Source organism: Sphaeramia orbicularis, chromosome 6 (assembly GCF_902148855.1).
Source record: "Sphaeramia orbicularis chromosome 6, fSphaOr1.1, whole genome shotgun sequence".
NCBI lineage: Eukaryota > Metazoa > Chordata > Actinopteri > Kurtiformes > Apogonidae > Sphaeramia > Sphaeramia orbicularis.
Window position 1 is genome coordinate 16,709,203 of NC_043962.1, and position 19,607 is coordinate 16,728,809.

At 34.7% G+C, this 19,607-nt stretch overlaps 1 protein-coding gene across 2 annotated transcripts in view; it reads left to right on the plus strand.

Annotated features, from left to right (window-relative positions):
• The first annotated feature begins 5,303 nt into the window (after positions 1-5,303).
• Positions 5,304-19,607, plus strand: part of cracr2aa (calcium release activated channel regulator 2Aa) — a 36,859-nt gene continuing 22,555 nt past the window's right edge. The window contains exons 1-5 of one of the 2 annotated variants that reach the window (XM_030137539.1): positions 5,304-5,417; positions 11,225-11,636; positions 15,300-15,411; positions 15,493-15,679; positions 18,375-18,521. In XM_030137539.1, the coding sequence (XP_029993399.1) occupies positions 11,418-11,636; positions 15,300-15,411; positions 15,493-15,679; positions 18,375-18,521 (665 nt within the window). In that variant the 5' untranslated portion in view covers positions 5,304-5,417; positions 11,225-11,417. Of the gene's footprint in view, positions 5,418-10,927; positions 10,953-11,224; positions 11,637-15,299; positions 15,412-15,492; positions 15,680-18,374; positions 18,522-19,607 lie in introns of those variants that run through there. The other variant, XM_030137540.1, reaches the window with a different exon arrangement.

Genomic DNA, 19,607 nt, shown 5'->3' on the forward strand with positions numbered 1-19,607 from the left:
CCCCACCCTGTACTTTTTGTGATATTTTTGTTTGGCGGTGTGCCTTGTGATTTTTCTAATGTAAAATATGTGCCACGGCTCAAAAAAGGTTGGGAAACACTGCTTCGAGTAACTTTTGAAGGGTCTGGTCCAGACAGACGATCATCCTCCAGGAATCGGGGTCTGCTCGAGGTTTTTGCTTGTTAAAAGGAAGTTTTTACTCACCACTGTCAACAAATGTTTGCTCCTGGAAGATTCTGTTGGGTTTCTGTAAATTGGCTTGAGAGTCTGTTTTTTATTTTTATTTTTATTTTTTTTTTAAGGCCTACACTTTTTATTGCTTCCCCTGCCCCCTGCTGTAATGCTTTTATGTTTTATGTAAAGTACTTTGAATTGTCTTGTACATGAAATGTGCTATAATTGAACCTGCCTTGCCTTGACCAGCTCTATATGTAAAGTGTCATGAGAAAACTTGTTATGATTTAGCGCTATATGAATGAAACTTGACTGATTGAGGGAAAATTTTGAAGTGAAAGTACAATTTGCTTTTAATTCCTGCCAAATCTGAATCTGAAGGTATACATCTAGAACAAGGTTCTAATAGTTTTGGATTTTTCATGATAGTTTAGTTTTATTTAGTTTTGACTGTTTTTTCTCTAATTCAGTTCGTTTTAATTCGTTTTTAGAGCAGGTTTGATAGTTTTTATTAGTTTTCGTTATTTTCTAAATGCTTAGTTTTAGTTGTTTTTTTTTTTTTCATATCTTTTATCTTCTTCGCCGTCAAATTCAGATAAATCCCAGACAGGACTCTACTGCTTTCTCCCAACTTTAGTCTCCATGTTTCCAGGTAGAGTGGGGATGAGAAGACGACTAAATAGCAAGTGACCACAAGTGATGGACCGTTAAATAACATATGGTGTCACCAGCTAAAATTGCTTGAGGGAAATAAATCGCTTTCGTATCAATCTGACATTGACAAAGACGAAAACGAAGGGAATTTTATCCATAATTTTTAAACATTTTAGTTAGTTTTGTAAACACAAAATACAGTTTCAGTTAGTTATCGTTTTTTTTTTTCTTTTAATTCTAGTTTTTATTTATTTGAGCTAACGAAAATGTTTTTACAATTCTAGTTTTCGTCATTTTGTTAGTTTTCGTTAACGATAATAACCTCGATGTAGAACTGGCACCCTTTATCATCCAAACAAAGACCCCAGTAACTGAATGTTATTTGCAGTTTTTTATTCTATTCATCCATTAATAAATAAGGCCCCCACATTTCTCCGTGATAAGACAGTAAACTCAGATGTGCATTGCTGTGGATCCTTCTCAGTTCTATGTGATTTCAGCTGCAGGCAAATCTATGTCTTATTGCCCACTAAAAACTGTGCTGAACACTTTCTCTAATATTGGGCAGGGAAAAAAATCATTGGTCAAGTAGACTCATGGAAGTCTGATCTCCTATAGGGATGAATATGGTCAAGTGGAAACTTTGAGTCATATACTGTGGGATTGTCCTGTGAAATCCTCATGGTCAGAAGTGGTTCATGCAAGTTCATCAGCACTGAACATGCAGCTTTTTGTTGTTCTATTTGTTTGTTAGGGCATATAGGGGTCATTTCAGAATTGGGGGGTACATTTCGCGTCTCCCAGATACACCCTTTGTTTTTTCTCCCCAGACAAATCTTTATTGAATCACTTTTTAATAATACTACTAATTTAATCAAACTTTATCAACTAATAATGCTTTTTGTTTATTTTTGACAAAGTGTATACAGAAAATATTAACCTAAGAAGTCTCACCCCATTCACAATTGACTGTCTTCATCTTAGGTTTCATACACTGACCATGAATTACAATGAAATAATTTAATATAATTTAAATATTTTTGTGCTCACTCTAGTAATATCAATAAAATCAATTGCACAGAATATCTATTTTCTGTATTGTATGAAATTTCAGTATTAAATAAATACGTTTTTTGTCTCTCTATACGTTCTGGTCAACTCTGTTATCTCTGTTATAAAACTCCATAAAAATCTCCAAAGCATTCATATAAAAACATGAGACCTGCATATTGTCATTTCACTTCCTCTGGCAGAAAACATGTTGAAGGCAGTAAGGTATATCATTTTTCTTCTCCCATTATTTTGTACAAAATGTTTAGGATATACCAATAGTAGATTAATTACTTGTCAACTCTGTTATTGTTAAATCATAGTTAATCAATCATGAACATTTTGACCCTTTCATGTGTAAGTCACTCCAGTGGACAGTTCTTCTCCAGCTGTTGTCTTATATATTCATGGGTTTTGTTGTTTTAGTTCAATGTCAACCAACACAGTGGACACTTATGCATCATCTCATAAACTACAATTCATACCATTACTGTAACTTTGCTGTTCTTGATTGGTTCTTGAGTAGAAATCAATTGTTTATATATATATATATATATATATATATATATATATATATATATAGTATTTGCATATTATCTCCATGAAGTGGGTAATAACTAGTATTAGAATATGTTAAAATGTGAGAAAACATCAGATTAGAAGCATTGAACCTGGTTTCATTTCACTGTTTTCATATCACTTTATGATATTGGGTTTTAAATACATGTCTCTTTGCTTCAAGAATAAAATTCATGGTGTAGCTGAGTGGACATTTTTGTAAATCTGTGAAAAAAAAACAACAACCTCAATTTCATTGTTTTTTTCATGCCTATGGAGGAATAAAAACACTCCAAAAAAAATAAATAAATAAAAAAAACCTCAACTAAGGTTCTCATAATTCATGCATGAAAGGGTTAAAAACCAATAATATGATAAAATCTATTAAAATTCTATTTTTAGACATGCCATGTGTCAACTCTGTTAATAGTTTAATGATAACAGACACTTGACAGTGATTTACAGAGTCAAATGCTCCTAATCTTATTTTTGTGATTTAGTGATTTATTCCGAACATGCAATGAAATTTAACATATATGCACTTGCTAAACATACATAATAATACAAATATCAAGAATCATAACAATCTTAGACAGAAGAAAAGCACAATAATTCCATTTACATACCTGAAAAGCGGGGGGAAGAAGTACAACTTATTTAATCCCACCCCCTCTCCCTACAATATTATTAATAATATAAGTCCCTCTTCCTTTTACATTACTCTTCTATATTTATATATCTCTTCACACACACACAAACACACATACACACATACACACACACTCATTCATTCATATACACATATATACATTTATGCATACACACAACATACAAATACACATATAATCTTTTACCAGTGCCTTTCTTAGTTGTGCTGGTAAATAAATAAACAAATAATAACTAACTCAAAGAAGGAAATATATACATAAACAACAGTGAACATATGGTGACAATTAATAACCCTCTTCTCTATATCTTGTGAAAAACATGTTCTTATAAGTGTTTTTGAATTGGCTTATGTTTGAACATTTCTTGTGCTCCTCCGTCTATCTATTCCAGACTTTAACACCACACACACAGATGCTAAAACGTTTCCTTTTCTTTTCTTTATTTGAGTATTTTGAGGTATTTTACTTTTGCAATATACACACATATATTCACATTTATTATGGTTGCTGACTATTGTACTATAAAGGGAACTTCAGTATTATAACTTTCCAGTTTGACCCTTTCATGCATAGTGGTCACTCCAGTGGACAGTTATTCAAAGCTGTTCTTTTATATATTCATGGGTTTTGTTGTTTTACTTGCATATCAGACAACACAATGGACACTTATGCACCGTCCCACACAGTGCATTTCATACCGTTACTTTAACTTTGCTGTTCTTAACCCTTTCATGCATGAATTACAAGAACCTTAATCAAGTTTTTTTTTTTTTGAGTGATTTTATTCCTCTTCAGGCATTAAAAATAAAAAACATGCAAAAATGGCCACTCAGCTGGACACCATGCATTTAATTTTTGAAGCAAAGAAACATGTATTTACTGATATACTGTGTGAAAACTATGAAATAAAAACATTTTAATGCTGCTAATCGGATGTTTTCTCACATTTTAACATACTCTAATAGTAGTCATTATTCACTTCATGGATATAATATGCAAAAAAAAAAAAGTTTTTGTTAATTACAGTCTAATAGCAATAACAAGGAATTGATTTACACTCAAACATGTTAGATCAGGTTTATCAAGAACAGCAAAGTTACAGTAATGTAATTAATTGTAGTGTATGGGATGATGCATAAGCGTCCAATATGTTGGCTGATGTGAAACTAAAACAACAAAATCCATGAATATACAAGAGAACAGCTGTAGAATAACTGTCCACTGTAGTGACCACTGTGCATGAAAGGGTTAATAAACTTGATCTGCACTAACATGTTTCAGTGTAAATCAATTGCTAATTGATATTAGACTGTAATTAAGTTTTTTTTTTTTGTTTTTTTTTTTTGCATATTATCTCCATGAAGTCAATAGTAACTAGTATTAGAGTATGTTAAAATGTGAGAAAACATCAGATTATCAGCATTAAAAATGTTTTTATTGCACAGTTTTCATATTTTTTTCCCGCGACTGTATATCAGCAACAACAAAAAAAAAACAAAAAAAAAAAAACAAACAAAGGGTGGCAGGGGGGGTTGGAGTCAGTTTGTTGAAACTAGTTTTATCCATTTCCTCGTGTTTCTGACAATGATAATGATCATATCTGATATTCAGTGAACAGGTGCATGTAATGATGTAATGGAAACAAAGCTTAAAGAACAAAACAACTGCATTTAAATTTATTTATTTATATTTGTATGATTTGTTATTTTTATTTATTTATTTACTTTTTTTTATACTATTTGTATATTATGCTTCATATCTTTAAATCTATGCATTATTTTCTTAAATTTATATGTTCAAATGCTTTTTCCCTTTTGACATCTTGTTGTTTGTTTAAATTTTTGTACTGTATACTCAAATGTTTTCAATAAAGTTGAAAAAAAGGCTAATGTTATGAAAGGCTGATGTTAAAAAAAAACAACAAAAAACTGCATTTAGTTTAACTTTAACCCACTTTTCTCCTTAAAAGACATTCAGACAAAAGCTTAAGCTCTAAGATTATTTTCACATTATTTCCTCGTCTGACATGGGACTTTTTCAACGACAAAAAGATGAGAAAAAAACACAAACAAAAGAGTAAGAGTACAAAGAAAACCACATCTCTCTGTCTGTGAGTCCGGACTTCCGGGTTGTCGCTGCTATGGTTACCAACGATGACTTTGTGGAAGCCCCGCCCTCTCAGTTTACCCAGTCCCTGTTGTCAAATTCCTCCACACACACCAGTGGACGCGTGTAAACACTGAGCTTCACTAAACTCCTCCGGTTTTCCACACCAACTTAATGACTTATTCTCCGTTTTTTTTGCCTTCACTGGTATGTACTTAATTTCTTTCCACGGCTAATTACGTCACTAACCCTGTAAATTGAAGTTAACATGACAGCTAACTGAACCTGCACCTACTCACATATTCAGCTTTAGCTCAACTTTTTAGCTAACACCAACTGTCAAACTGTCATTTATAAAGTAAAACAGTGGCACTGGCCTGTCGTAAGAAGTTACAAAAAAGGAAAAAAAAAGTATAACTATGAAGAAGGAAGTGACTCTTTTATCTCGTTACACGTGTTTAGTGTGAAATTAACCTGCTGTGTTATTTTTAACTCCCAGTCATTTCCGCTGCTTTCATTTGTTGTATATTTTTTGCAGTAAATCCTCGGGTTTTTTTTTATTATTTGGACGCCACAGAGGTACACCTGAGGATGGTTGTCTTACATTGTTAAGATGAAACCTTTGTCATAGTGGTGATGACATCTCAACAGGAAGTGGAAGATCTTTTAATAGATAGTAAAGACGTGAAAGGAGGCGTCATGAAGTATAAGCTTGACCTGTGGACACTTTGAACCAGCTGTTACACTTACATTAGTTATTTGATATGGGAGTTTTTTATGTATATTATTTTACAGTAAGTTATTTAATAATATTGTGCATAAACTGGAAAATGCAGAGGAAGGATTTGGTGTCAATGAATACTATTTTTTTTTGTCTGTAGATCAATGGTAGAAAATACATCATTGGCTGTGGTTTTTCTAAATCACAAGGTTGTTACTGATGGAGATTGAGGCAACAAAGCAAGACTAATCTTTAAGTTTTTGCAAAATAATCTTTTGTTTCCTCAGGCCACACTAATTGTGTCTGTGTAATCCTAAGCACAGTCTGTGTCTATTCTCTTTAAGTATTTAAGAAGGAAACTCATGTTTACTATGTAATTTGTTTTTTGGCTAAAATTTACTTAGGGGGTCAAATGAGTGGCCATTTTTGTAAGAAAAAAAAAAAAAGTTGTAAGAAATGCATAGAACTGTTGAAATAATGCTAATCCATTTGTGCACAGACTACTGATATTATTTGACAGTGGAAGCTATATTTTCAGAAATATTGGATTTGGAATAGCACGTGTATGTGAAAACTTGCTGGTGGACGGACGTGACTTTACCCATGATGTTCTGGTCAGTACCAGTACTTTATTAGGAATAAACTTATATACTTACTATTGCTAATTCTCCTCTTATTCATAAATGTTAGTATTGTGGATCTAAAACAGTAACAGCTGACACAAAAACACAAAATGTGGCAGTGGACGGATGTGACATGGTTGTTCCAGATCCCATCATACTGATGCTCGGCAGCCATGTCACCGTTTCCACAAATAATCCCTGTGCAAAAACTAGGATCAGAATTATTTATTGTATAGTTTATCATCATACTAAAGAGTAAATAACAAAAGAGAATTGTTATTTCTTTATAAAAATGCTTATTATTAGAAAACTGTTGATTTAAAAAGTGATGTGTGACATTCTTAATGTATGTATTGGCGTAACATAAGCAGGAAGGATCAGCACCATACTCCGTATTGCAACCTGTAAAAATAAAACATGTGATATGTAGGATAGAATCTTGTAAGAAAAATTGGGGAAACTAAAAGAATAGAATATTAGTTTTTCAGGTAAATTAAGTTAAAATATAACTTGCCCATTTGTGACATGAAAATATAGCATTAATTGTGATGAAATGTGACATTTTTGACCTGAAAACATAGTTCATATGACCATCAACATGTTGAACAGAACTGAAATCCTGTAAATTTGCATAACTTGCTTTTACCAACACAAAGTTCTTTTGGGGATTCACTTATATTGATTTCTTATGCACAAAGACAGAAAAAAGACCTCTAAGCAAATTTTAGCTGTTTTCCAAATTGCTATGTGCTAATCCTGTCTAACAGCCTCATCAGGACTGTTACACATCTTTTGTTCATTTTTGTGGGTGAGTATTTTAGTGTGCTCTGAGTTTCAGTTTCAGCCATTAAACTGATAATGGTGAACATGCAAAGCAGCAAGCAGCATCAGTTGCTTTACTTACACCTCTCTGGAATATACTTTCACACTTTCTGTATATGTCCAAACATATAATACAATGTAATTTAAGATGTTTAAGTCTCTTTTTTTGTTCCAGGGTTTGTTTTTCAGTTATGGTCTAGTGCCACTTAAGGGAATCTAGAAATGTTGCATTCCCTTAAGAGACACTCCAACTGCATAAATGGACTTAGGCTACATTTATTTATGTGTATTCTGTCCTTCTTGTGAATGTGTTGCTTTTTTGTTAGATGTCCCACTCCAGGGGTTCCCAAAGTGGGGTACGTGTACCCCCAGGGGCACTTGGAAGAAGTCCAGGGGGTACATACATTAACCCATAAAGGCCCAAACAGCCACCGGCGACCAGAACCATCTACTGATCTAAAATGTTTAATACCTGTTGATCTCCTAATCCTATCAATACATGTAAATAATTGGTGTAAAATGCAGTTTATCATCTTTTTATAGTCATCAGATATGACTCATTTAGACGTTCAGAGGCTCTGTAGTGAACGTGGAAACACCGTCATCTTCTACAACATTGATTCAACAGTAAAACCCATGGAGTTGGATCAATGACAGTGGATGAATACACTTGTTTTTACATTCACTTATGATATATTTTGTTGAAAAAGTAACATTTTCCTAAATCTTTCTCTGTTTTGATATAATAACCTTTGAATTTACTCTGAATTTTTATGAACATCTACATGATCAGTGAATTAAGTGTAGGAAAATGCATGATTTACACTTAAATATGCAAAACACAGAGGATAATATTATCATAAATTGTGAAAAATCACTTAAACAATGGTTACTAAATATAAAGAAAAATTAATTTACTAACTGCCACAAATGTAGCGCTGGGTCTTTATGGGTTAAATAAGTCATCATTTACCGAATACAAAATAAATAATGAGAATTTATGCTGAAATATAAAACACAATAAATACGTTCATATAATAGTTTTATTGTCAATAATTTGGTTAAGGTTTGGTAACATTTTAAGAATATTTCTATTTTATATTATTCAAAATGGTTTTGTAGCTAAGTAATTATTTTTTTGTTGATGAAAGGTTCATTTATTAATTAATGACCAATTTATTTATTTATTTTTTTCTTTTTTTTAATATATATATGTATTACAGGTAGCTTAAATGTATGTTGTTTGTTTACAAAGTTTTGAAAACGTAAACAGACACCTTTGGCACAGGAACAAATTTTGCCAATTTTTTAAAAAATCAAAAATGCTGAAGGGAGAGTTGGGGTAAAAAAAGTATATTTCAGGGGGTACTCCACTGTAAAAAGTTTGAGAACCACTGTCCTACTCTAACTTCTTGCCATTAGCCACCTGTCATGAGACACTTATGAGCTTTTAAACTAAATAGCCATAAAACCTGTGTGGCTTTTATCCAACAGGATAGACTACAGTAAAGATTAGATAACAGTATTAGCTGTTGTTTATTATTGTGTGACTCATGAGGATGTAACGGATCATTACTGATTCTAAACAGCAATTCAACTAAGTTCTCCTTCTTATTTCCTGTCTTATGCTCTTGCCGGGTTGCTTACTAAGGATTGTGACTTTCCTCATGTGGTTTGTCATGCAAGATATTACGCAATGTTTACACACAAGGTTCCACGTATGACATATGCAGTTGCAGAACAAATTATTAGACCACCCCTTGTTTTCTTCAATTTCTTGTTCATTTTAATGCCTGATACAACTAAAGGTACATTTGTTTGGACAAATATGATGATAACAACAACAGAAATAGCTCATAAGAATTTAATTTCAGAGCTGATATCTGGACATTTTCCATGTTTTCTTGATAATAACCAAAATCACTTCAGTTCTTACATGAATATCTATGGCATTGTACTGACAAAAACAGTGCTTTTAGGCATTCCATGTTTTCTTTTCCGTCTGTTTTAGTCACATGATACACACAGGAGTTCGTACTGGATTGCATAACCAGTGTTTTTGGTGGCTTTTGATGGTCTGATAATTTTTTTCCGCAACTGTAAATTCAATTCAATTCAACTTTATTTATAGAGCACATTTCTTGCATGAGGCAGACTCCATGTGCTTCACAACAGGTATATAACATAAAAACATTTTAAAAAATAAATAAATAAATAAAAACAAAACACAGGGCTTTACAGAATTAGTTGGATATGAAAACAACAGTCAAATAAACAGTAGAGTAAATGTACACAAATCCCAGAAATCACAAAATAGTTCCACTAATTGTCAAAAAACTGTATTAAAATTATTTTTTGGGGGGGATTTTTAAACTCCAAGTCACTATACCCCCTGGCCTAAATGAAGAGTTGGATCTTTCGGTTTTCCTGTAATGAATTGCTTTTTTTTTTTTCTTTTTTCTTGTTTTTAAAGATTTTACACTGTTTTGACCCTACATTAAGATTCACACTGTTATTTATCCTTGTTTATTTGTAAATATTTAAATAGATCCAAGCCCGGACCACCACACTCCGAAACAGTTTTTATCCAGAGGCAGTTAGAATGATGGACTCCTGCTGAACTTTGAGCCCAGAATGCACTTTTAAATTGGCACTTTACTGCTGTGCACTTTATAAATACAACTTTTTTTTAGTTATTTATAAGTAATTTTTAGGGGGGGTGTTATTGTTATTGCTAATTTTTTTTTTTTTTTATATCAGTATTTTATTATTTTTATTATTTTGTCAGTAACTTATGCTATTTTTACTAAATGCTGCTGACAGTCGGGGTACCTGAGTACAATATTTCGTTTCTGTGTATTTTTATATGCTGAAATGACAAATGAACTTAAATCTGAATCTGAATCTGAGATGAGGTTTTGACCCATAGTGACACCCTCTGCAGGCCATTATCTTTATGCCCAGTTGGCAAGTTCCTATTGGTCAGGTCCTACTGTATAGGAACTTATAGTTTTCCAGGCTCTTGTTTGACTTCCTGATGAAGGCTTGAAGCTGAAACGCTTAGAAGTGTTTTTTAGGTCTAGATATGACCATGCCATGGTAATAGAGGCATTTTAATGTTTAAAGAGAGTGCCTTGGAGCTTTTCTTCCAGTTTAGTATCTTAATTTTTTTTTTATATTGACATGTCATGTGTAGGATGTATGCACGCCCGCTGAACATCTCTGACCCTGTGCTTCTGCCTGCTGATCCGGTTGCTTTCTGTTTGCCTTATACCATATCTGTATTTGTGTGGGTCAGCTCACACACTGTCTACTGCTATGTTCATGATTCGATTGTGCACGATAGCGTCCAGAAGTCAGTCTTCCAAGCCAGTGCGCTCTGAACTGCAATCTATATATGAAACCCACGTCTCAGACCAGTCAATATTTCCAGACAGAATACTCGTCATCATGTCTCCCTTTGCTTTTCAGTTTTGAGTTTACTCGTCAAATGCCATCGGGCTAAGCATGAGCCATCAGTTTGACAGTGACTGAGAAGAGCAGCAGTTGCTTTAAGTGTACACAGCACACAGTGAAGTATGTTTACAACAAGTATGCTTAATGCTGACTGATTGCTGAATATGGTTTGAGAGAATGACATGAAGGAAAAAGAGAGGAAGTAAAAAAAAAAAAAAAAGTGGCATGTCATTGCTTTGAACAGCAGTCTCTTGTATAGACTTTACATTTTGTATTCTAATGTGTTTGATACAGTTGATTTATTTATTTAATGATTGCACAGTATATTCCGTCGGGAGGGGCTGTGCTGATTTAAACTGAAGTCTCCTCCTGTCTCTCTCTCTCTCTCCCAGGTTTCATGGACTAATTAAAGAAGTGTTTGGTTGCTAAGAGATGACAGCCGGTGATATTGGTGGAAGCCTCTGATGTACGACAGCCCCGATGCTCCACTTCTCCAGGATCTCTTTCCTCCACGCCTCTACCTTAACTTGGATCATGTGAGGGGAAACGAAACTTGCTCTTATATCAACAAACTCTCAGATAACCATGGCAGCTTTCAGCGCCGCCTGTGCCACGACCGGTGCCACCGGCGCCGCTATGGCCAGAACTGCACGGCGAAGGAATGGAAGTACAGAGGAGGCATTCAAATACGAGAACGACTGGAGGAAGAGCGAGAACGGGGACGTGGGACAAAGCAGTATCCTTGAGTTCTTCCAGATCTGCGACATTGAAAACAAGGGCTTCATCACTCGGCGTAACATGCAGGTGAGTTACGCTGATCTGAGGACAGCTACTATGTATCTTAAAGCACATTTGTCAAGACGTTTTTATTTGGGAAAGCTTTTGGTTGATGGGCTTACCCTTTTTATTTATTTTATGAAATTGGTCTTATGTTGTTTTCCATTTTATGTACAGCACTTTTTATCTGTGAAAAGCACTTTATGAATAAAATGTACTTACTTACTTACTTGTTGTATACGTGCGTTAAAAAATAACACAAATTTGATTGATTGTAGGGATGTAACGATTACCGGTATAATGATAAACCGCAGTAAAATCTCAGACGGTTAGTATTACCGTTTAAATTCTAATTATCATGATAACCGTGTTTGATTACCACACTTTTCCGGAGAAAACGCCTATGTAAAGATCTGCTTTTATGTCAAATATTTGAGTATAGTTTTAATTTATTGCAATTTTGATTTTCTATACCAAATATTTGGAACCAATATTCACTTTTAAAAGTCTTTGAAAAGGTTCGTTAAGCATCTTTGTGTTATTTATGCAATAAAGTATATACATTTTTCAAATCGGATTTTATATATTTTTTTGTGTTTTCTGGCCTTTTATGTTGATATAGTAGCTTAAAGTGAAAAAAATAGTAGGCAGATGATATAGATGAAGTTGTGATGAAAAAAAGATACCAAACATGGGTATAGTAAACATTTGTTTATATAGTATATGAAGGCAAAATCAAAAGTACTGAAAAACGGCCAATATAGGCTCAGACCACTAAGGGTTAATATTTTAATGTTTCTGCGAAAAGACAGTACATTGTGCTGATTATTTTATGTTTTTTTTAAAAATACGACTTGGTTAAATTATTTCTGTGTGTATCAGTACTTTTTGAACATTTTGTGCACAATTTCAATAATACCGCGATAATAATGATAACCGTGATAATTTTGGTCACAATAACCGTGATATAAAATTTTCATATCGTTACATCCCTAATTGAATGTAAGCTGAAGTTACATAAAAACGCAATTCTACTCAGTTTACAAAGTTATAGTCTCACTTAATAACAAAATATCAGTGTTACATGAATTAATGTCCATCATCTGTAGACCGTTAAACACTGAATATGAATATAGATATGCATGTGTATGAAACGAGAGCTCATTATTCACCCAGAATGAGAATAAATTACAGGGACACTCTAGTCACTCATTAATAATGCTAAACAAGCCACAGACAGGAGCCAGGATACATGCGCCTTATTCAGACAGGCATAAAAGGGACTGTTTGAGCGACAGTGTGTGAGCCAAACACAGAGCCACGCACAAGCTTTGTCATGCAACTCACTCACATTATTGTGCAGATTTCCTTACCCCTTGGATATTCATCCCTGCCATGACCGGTCCTTTGATGAACCTCTTGTCGGCTCTGTCTGTCTCTCTCACCGGCAGGCATAAATACCTTGAAGGGAAGCTTTGATCTGGTGTTTGCTAATGGTTCGGAAATTACGGGTTTAGCTAGACAGTGGTCCGTTCCTCTCACTGCTGTTTATATGAGCATCTGCACGTAGAGTACAAACTGCCCTTGAAAACATTGAAACTGTCAGCGTACGTACATTATTTAACAGACTGCAAAACACGGCACCACTGCTAATATTTCATGACATAGAATTTTGCTTTAGAACATTTTCAGTCAAGCTTTAAAGTGTTTTTCACACCTTGGTTCCCAACAAGCTGTCTGTTTGCTGACATGAGGAATATGTTCAGCCCCGATAACACATTTTACAAGACCAGCTGATACTGTTACACAGATGATATCCCTTCTCTGTCCTTGTCCTGGATTGTATGGGTGGCCTCAGTCAACATCTGAAGCCGTGTAAACATGGCATAAAACCTAAGCTGCTAACAGAGGTGTGGCTTTGTTGGCTTTAGAACAAATGTCTAGCAGTCACTTTTGGGATGATTCGGTAGTTGTTTTTTTAAATTTTTTTTATTTTTTTATTTTTTTAACTTTTGTTGAAGAAAACAAAATAAAACAAAAAAAACAATGTACAGAGTAACAACGTTTGTCCTGAGATTGGGCCCAAGATTACAATATAAAATATTTGGTTACAATGAAGAAAAGGAGAGAGAAAAAAAACAAAACAAAAAAACAATCCAGGCTTAAATATCCATTCCAATAAGACTGAATACTGGTCTCCATCTTCTTTCAAAGGTCGGATTATTCAGCTGTAGCTGTGCTGTTAACGGTTCCATTAGACAAACTTGTTTAATTTTTTGTATCCATTGTCCAATTGTAGGTGATTCAGGTTTCAGCCATAGCATTGTTATCATTTATCTCGCAGTCATCAGAAGAAGATGTAGTGTGAATTCTTGGTCGTGGGACAGACCATCAGGGAATATGTCCAGTGAAAATAATAATGGGTCCATAGAGAGGTTCACTTTAAGTAAACTCTCCAATATGCCTTTTACATTAGTCCAGAAGTGTTTCACAATGGGGCACTCCCAAAATATGTGTGTCTGATCACCGACAAGACCACAGTTTCTCCAACACTTGTTGCTAACACCACTTTTAGAGAGAAAAGATTTTAATGGGGTTCTGAAAAATCGTATTTTAACCTTCCAGTCAAATTCCTTCCAAAGCTGACTCCCCACCCCCCTGTGACAACCAGAGCAAACATTTCCCCAGATATTCTCATCCAATATTACGTTTAATTCCAGTTCCCATTGTTGTTTTATGTGCTGTGTATTATCTGAAAAATCTAACAACAGTTTCTGATATATCAAGGACACTTGCTTTTTCATTACACCACCATTTTCAATCAAATTGATAAAATGTCTTTCTATGTTTGTTGGTTCTCTTCTGATGTGATCCCAGTCAGCATGTTTTTTTTTTTTTTTTTTTTTTTTTTAACTGTTCTTCTGTGGCGTATCCATTTGGATTAGCCACATAATTGAAGAGCAGCTGTTTCTCTACTTAAAATGTTAATGTTAAAGGGTTCTGGACAGTCTCACTGGAGACACAGTCTGTTGGAGTAGAGCTGATCAGAGGTCAGTCATTACAGTTTGTGGCTGCAGTGTGAAAATCCCAGGTGCTGATGTGTTTAACTGTATGAGTATGAAGCATGTGTGAAATTAAGAAGGATGGCTTACATATGAGAATATGACATGATTCTTGTGTTAATAAAGCTAGTTTACTCTTTTCTTATTAACTGTTTTTGACCACATTAAGCTGCTCACACGATAGATAGATAGATAGATAGATAGATAGATAGATAGATAGATAGATAGATAGATAGATAGATAGATAGATAGATAGATAGATAGATAGACAGACAGACAGACAGACAGACAGACAGATAGATAGATAATCATCATACACACAATATCAATCTATCTATCTATCTGTCTGTCTGTCTGTCTGTCTGTCTGTCTGTCTGTCTGTCTGTCTGTCTGTCTGTCTGTCTATCTATCTATCTATCTATCTATCTATCTATCTATCTATCTATCTATCTATCTAAAATAGGCAGAAACATATTAACTACAGAGTAAAGCCTCCGACTTGTCTCCAGTATATTTTGCGTAAATCACTGTCCTTATTGTATAAGTAGCAGTTGTTATAGCTACAGGATAATGCCCTTGAGTCACTGGTCTTGCCAACAGCAGCTGTGTTTTGTGTCTTCTTAAACAGAGACTGAATGGTGAGCTCCCTCTCAGCGCAGAGGAGCTGGAAAACGTATTTGACACCCTTGATTCTGACGGCAATGGATACCTCACCCTTGACGAGTTCTCCTCCGGTTTTAGTATGTTTTCAGTCTGTTCCTACGTTCAGCCGCTCTACTACTGTCAGCCCGATGTGCACCTAAGTTGATTGATTTTCCTAGGTGAGTTTTTGTTCGGCCAGAAGATCTCTTTAGAGGGAAGCATGGAGGACAAAAACCCAGGTGAAAACCCACCAGAAGTTTTGTACCAGAGCCAGTGGGAGGAGGGCTTGGAAATTTCACAGGATGAAGAGGAGAAGCACTTTTGCATGCTGATGGAGAATCTGGGAGCCAACAGTGTCTTTGAGGAGTGAGTACTACTGTATGTTTGTGAGAGTCGGTTTAATATTACAGCCTGTGGGGTTCATATCTTTGGACACCTTGTCAGTTTTTCCTAAGGGTACATACTCAGTCATTTTGGCCTGAGACTGTAATCAGCTGTGCAAAGCAAACAAGAGCAACAAGTTTCCACTGTCCAGCTACTGTATGCTCTTATGTAAACCATCTGTCCTACCTATTGGTGTTGGTGTCACAGTTTAAATGCATTTTATTCATTACCTCCACCAAGGAGGTTATTACCTCTGCCAGGAGGTATTGTGATCACTTTGCTTTGTGTGTTTGTTTGCGTGTTAGTTTGTTTGTTTGTTAGCAACTTTATGGGAAAACTATTCCAACCATCTTTACCAAATTGTCCCCACAAATAGGCCTAGGCCCTGAGACGATCCCGTTAAATTTTGGGCCAAGTAGGCCAAAGTTCAAGGTCACAGCAAGGTCACAAAATCTACAATTTTCCTATCTCTCATCATTGAGCAATTTTCGAAAATTCATAAAAAATTCAAAACGACTCTGATTAGCCTCCAATTTGATCCACCTGTAGCTTATAACAATATTTTGTATCTGGCACAAAATTGTCCACATCCACTGTGGAATGTGGACTCTGTGGACATTTACATTTAACATTGAAAATCCCATTTACCACACATTTTTCATTAGAACTCAACAAATATTGATTGGAATTTAATATGATTTGACATACACATGACTGGTACCAAGCCTCAACTTTTTCTGTTGTATGGAACAACCTTGAAACTGTTTAATTTAAAAAGAAATAGTCGATCCACACATGCACACTGTTTGGGGTGCTTGGCGGAGGTTTGCGTTCTCTGAACACTTGTGTTTTCATTGGGGTTTGTTTGTTTTTTTTTTGTTTGTTTGTCTGTTGGCAAGATAACTCAAAAATTTATGGAAGGATTTTGATGAAATTTTCAGGAAATGTTAATACTGGCACAAGGAACAAATGATTCAGTTTTGGTGGTGATTGGGGGTGGGGAGTGATCTGAAACTGTTAAAAAACATATAGATTTTCTTTTCAGTTTTCTATATGCAATGTGTACAAACATATCAGCATACCAACAGTATAGATACATAACAAAAGGCAAGGCGAGAAGGAACCCCCCCCCCCCAAAAAAAAAAAAAAGAAAATAGTCAGTGTTTAAGGTCAATACAAACAACTACATTAAGAACTTGGTGTAAATATGGCTACCAAATTTTCAAAAAGGGGTTATATCGTCTTCTGAGACAGTAAGTGTTTTTTTCCCAGGGGGATGCAACTATTCACCTCAAAAGACTACCTATCGATACGAAGAGGGGAGTCAGATTTACATGACGCCACAATGCACCTCTTAGCCACACACAGAGCGGCTTCCATAAATTTGAATTGTGCATTGTTTAGAGAACCACAAATACTTGTAAAGTTCCCCAATAAACAAAGTTCAGGGTCCACTGGAACATTAACCCCAGTGATCCGGGTTAAAGTGGAGCAGATATCATGCCAGAAAGGCCTAATTTTCATACACAGCCAGGTACAGTGCAGGAAGGAGCCAACTTCAGTATCACATCTGAAGCACATTTCTGACACATTAGATTTGAATTAATGTAATTTTTCTGGGGTAAGGTATAATTGAAGTAGAATATTATAGTTGATCAATCTATATCAGGCATTGATAATAGTTGACAAGCTGTTTTGACATAAATCTGTCCAAAATTGTTAATCAATTCTAACATTAAGGTCTGACTTTGAGTTTAAAACTTTTAATGCAGTTTAAAACCTTAGAGTCATTTTTAGAAAAACAGTCGCCACAAGAAACCGTCACTCTACCGTCTGATTTTGGTAACCTGTGAAGTGGTGATTAATAACCATAGTTGAGCTCTGTTTGCAGAATGTGTTGTATCATTGAAACACAAACAAAGTGTAGATCTTACTCAGTATATGACCAAACAAAGAACTCCACCTCTTAAAAGTAACAGGAGTGGAGGTGGATGTCACATTTGGGTATTTTCCACCCACCTGGTCAGAGCGGGAGTTTGTGCAGAATGAATTGATTTATGTTTGCTAGAGTTTGTGGATAAGTTTGTGTGTCTGCTGAAAACTCCTCCAGGGTCAAAACACAGTAGAGCGAACTTTAATTGATTGCCATTCCAACATTTATTTCAATATAAAGTAGCTCCTTGTTTTGGATAATCTCTTATGGTCCAACTAAAGGAAAAATGGACTTAAAAGTAAAAATGTAGGTCATTTAGCAACACTAATCTGTCATATTGTCTCTAAAATGTCCTGTCAGAGAGATTTCGAATACGGTGTTTTGACCCTCCAGAGATTTGTTTGACATGATTCATTAAGATTTCTTGTTTAACTCACATCGCACAACGTAGGTTTTACTGTAACAATTAGCAGACTTTTTAAAGCAAAGAACATTGTGACCTTTTAAAAGTGTGTTTCAGGCAGTAGGTAGTCACCAAAGTATAAGACCTGAGCTGCTGCCTCTGCATTCTGCATGTCATTGTGTTTAATTGTTGCTATGCTAGAAATTACATAGTATTTTTTTTAGTTTTGGTCTGCAAAAGGATAGTGAATGTCTAATGAAGTTAATGATTAAGACTGCGTATGACATCAATAGTCTGTCTTGATGCTGCAATCTGTAACATATGCTCCGTCATCACATCAGTCCTGCTGAAGTACGCAGTTTATGGGCTCAGCTCCGCCGGGATGAACCACACCTGTTATCTAATTTTGAGGACTTCCTGGCCAGAGTGACGTCCCAGATCATAGAGGCAAACCAGGAGAAGAATGAGATGGAGAGCGCTCTCAAAAGGTCAGAAAATATCAGTGAACACTTGATTAAGCCAATCAATACTGAATGTTTCAGACGTTAATAGAGGTTCGTTGGCTTCTCAGATCTTCACGAAAAAGCATTTGGCTGGTTATAAATGAGCCGTGTCTATGTGTGTGCACATAAACACATATATATATATTTTTTCCTTTTAATTTAAGTGCTTAAATGTGGGATGATTGTAAATGTTTGATGGTGTTAAACTAGGCCCTTATTTTGCATATCGTTAGCCTCATTGTCTAAGTCATACACTACATAGACAAAAGTATTAGGACACGTTGAATTCAGGTGTTTCTTTTCTAACAAGGGTCTGGACTATAAAACAATAATGACAAATATCATCATATAGTTGTATATTGTGATAAATATCATTGCATTGGTTAGTTTGGTTTAAATTATCTTTCCAAAATGCCTCAGAGATGGTTTTTACTTAATTTCTCTAAACATTTATTTTGTTTTTTGTTTTTTTGTTTTGTTTTTTTTTTTAAATCTTTGACTATGATTTTAAATGTTCTACCTCAATTTCTAAAAATATTTTTCATTTCACTAAATGATAATTTTCTACCACAACTAAACATCTTCTTTCTTCACATCTCACTTTGTAAGAAAAATCAAGGCTGTCAATATTGATATTTATAAACTATATGGACAGAAGTATTAGGACACGTTGAATTCAGGTGTTTCTTTTCTAACAGGGGTCTGGGATACAAAACAATAGCTGATGACAAATGTCATAATATAGTTTTATATTGGGTAAATACCCTTGCATTGCATTAGTTAGTTTGGTTTAAATTGTTATCTTTGGTTCCAAAATGCCTCAGAGATGGTTTTTACTACATTGTTACTGCTCAACATTGATTTTTTTTTTTTTAATCCATGACTATGATTTTAAATGTTCTACCTCTACATTTTTAAAAATATATTTTTCATGCTCCGACTGTATATAATAATTTCCTGCCATAACTATCCATCTACTTTCTTCACATCTCACTTAGGAAGAAAAAAGGAAATATTGATGTTTATAAACCATTTGGACAAAAATATTGGGACACATCATGGCTACAGCTG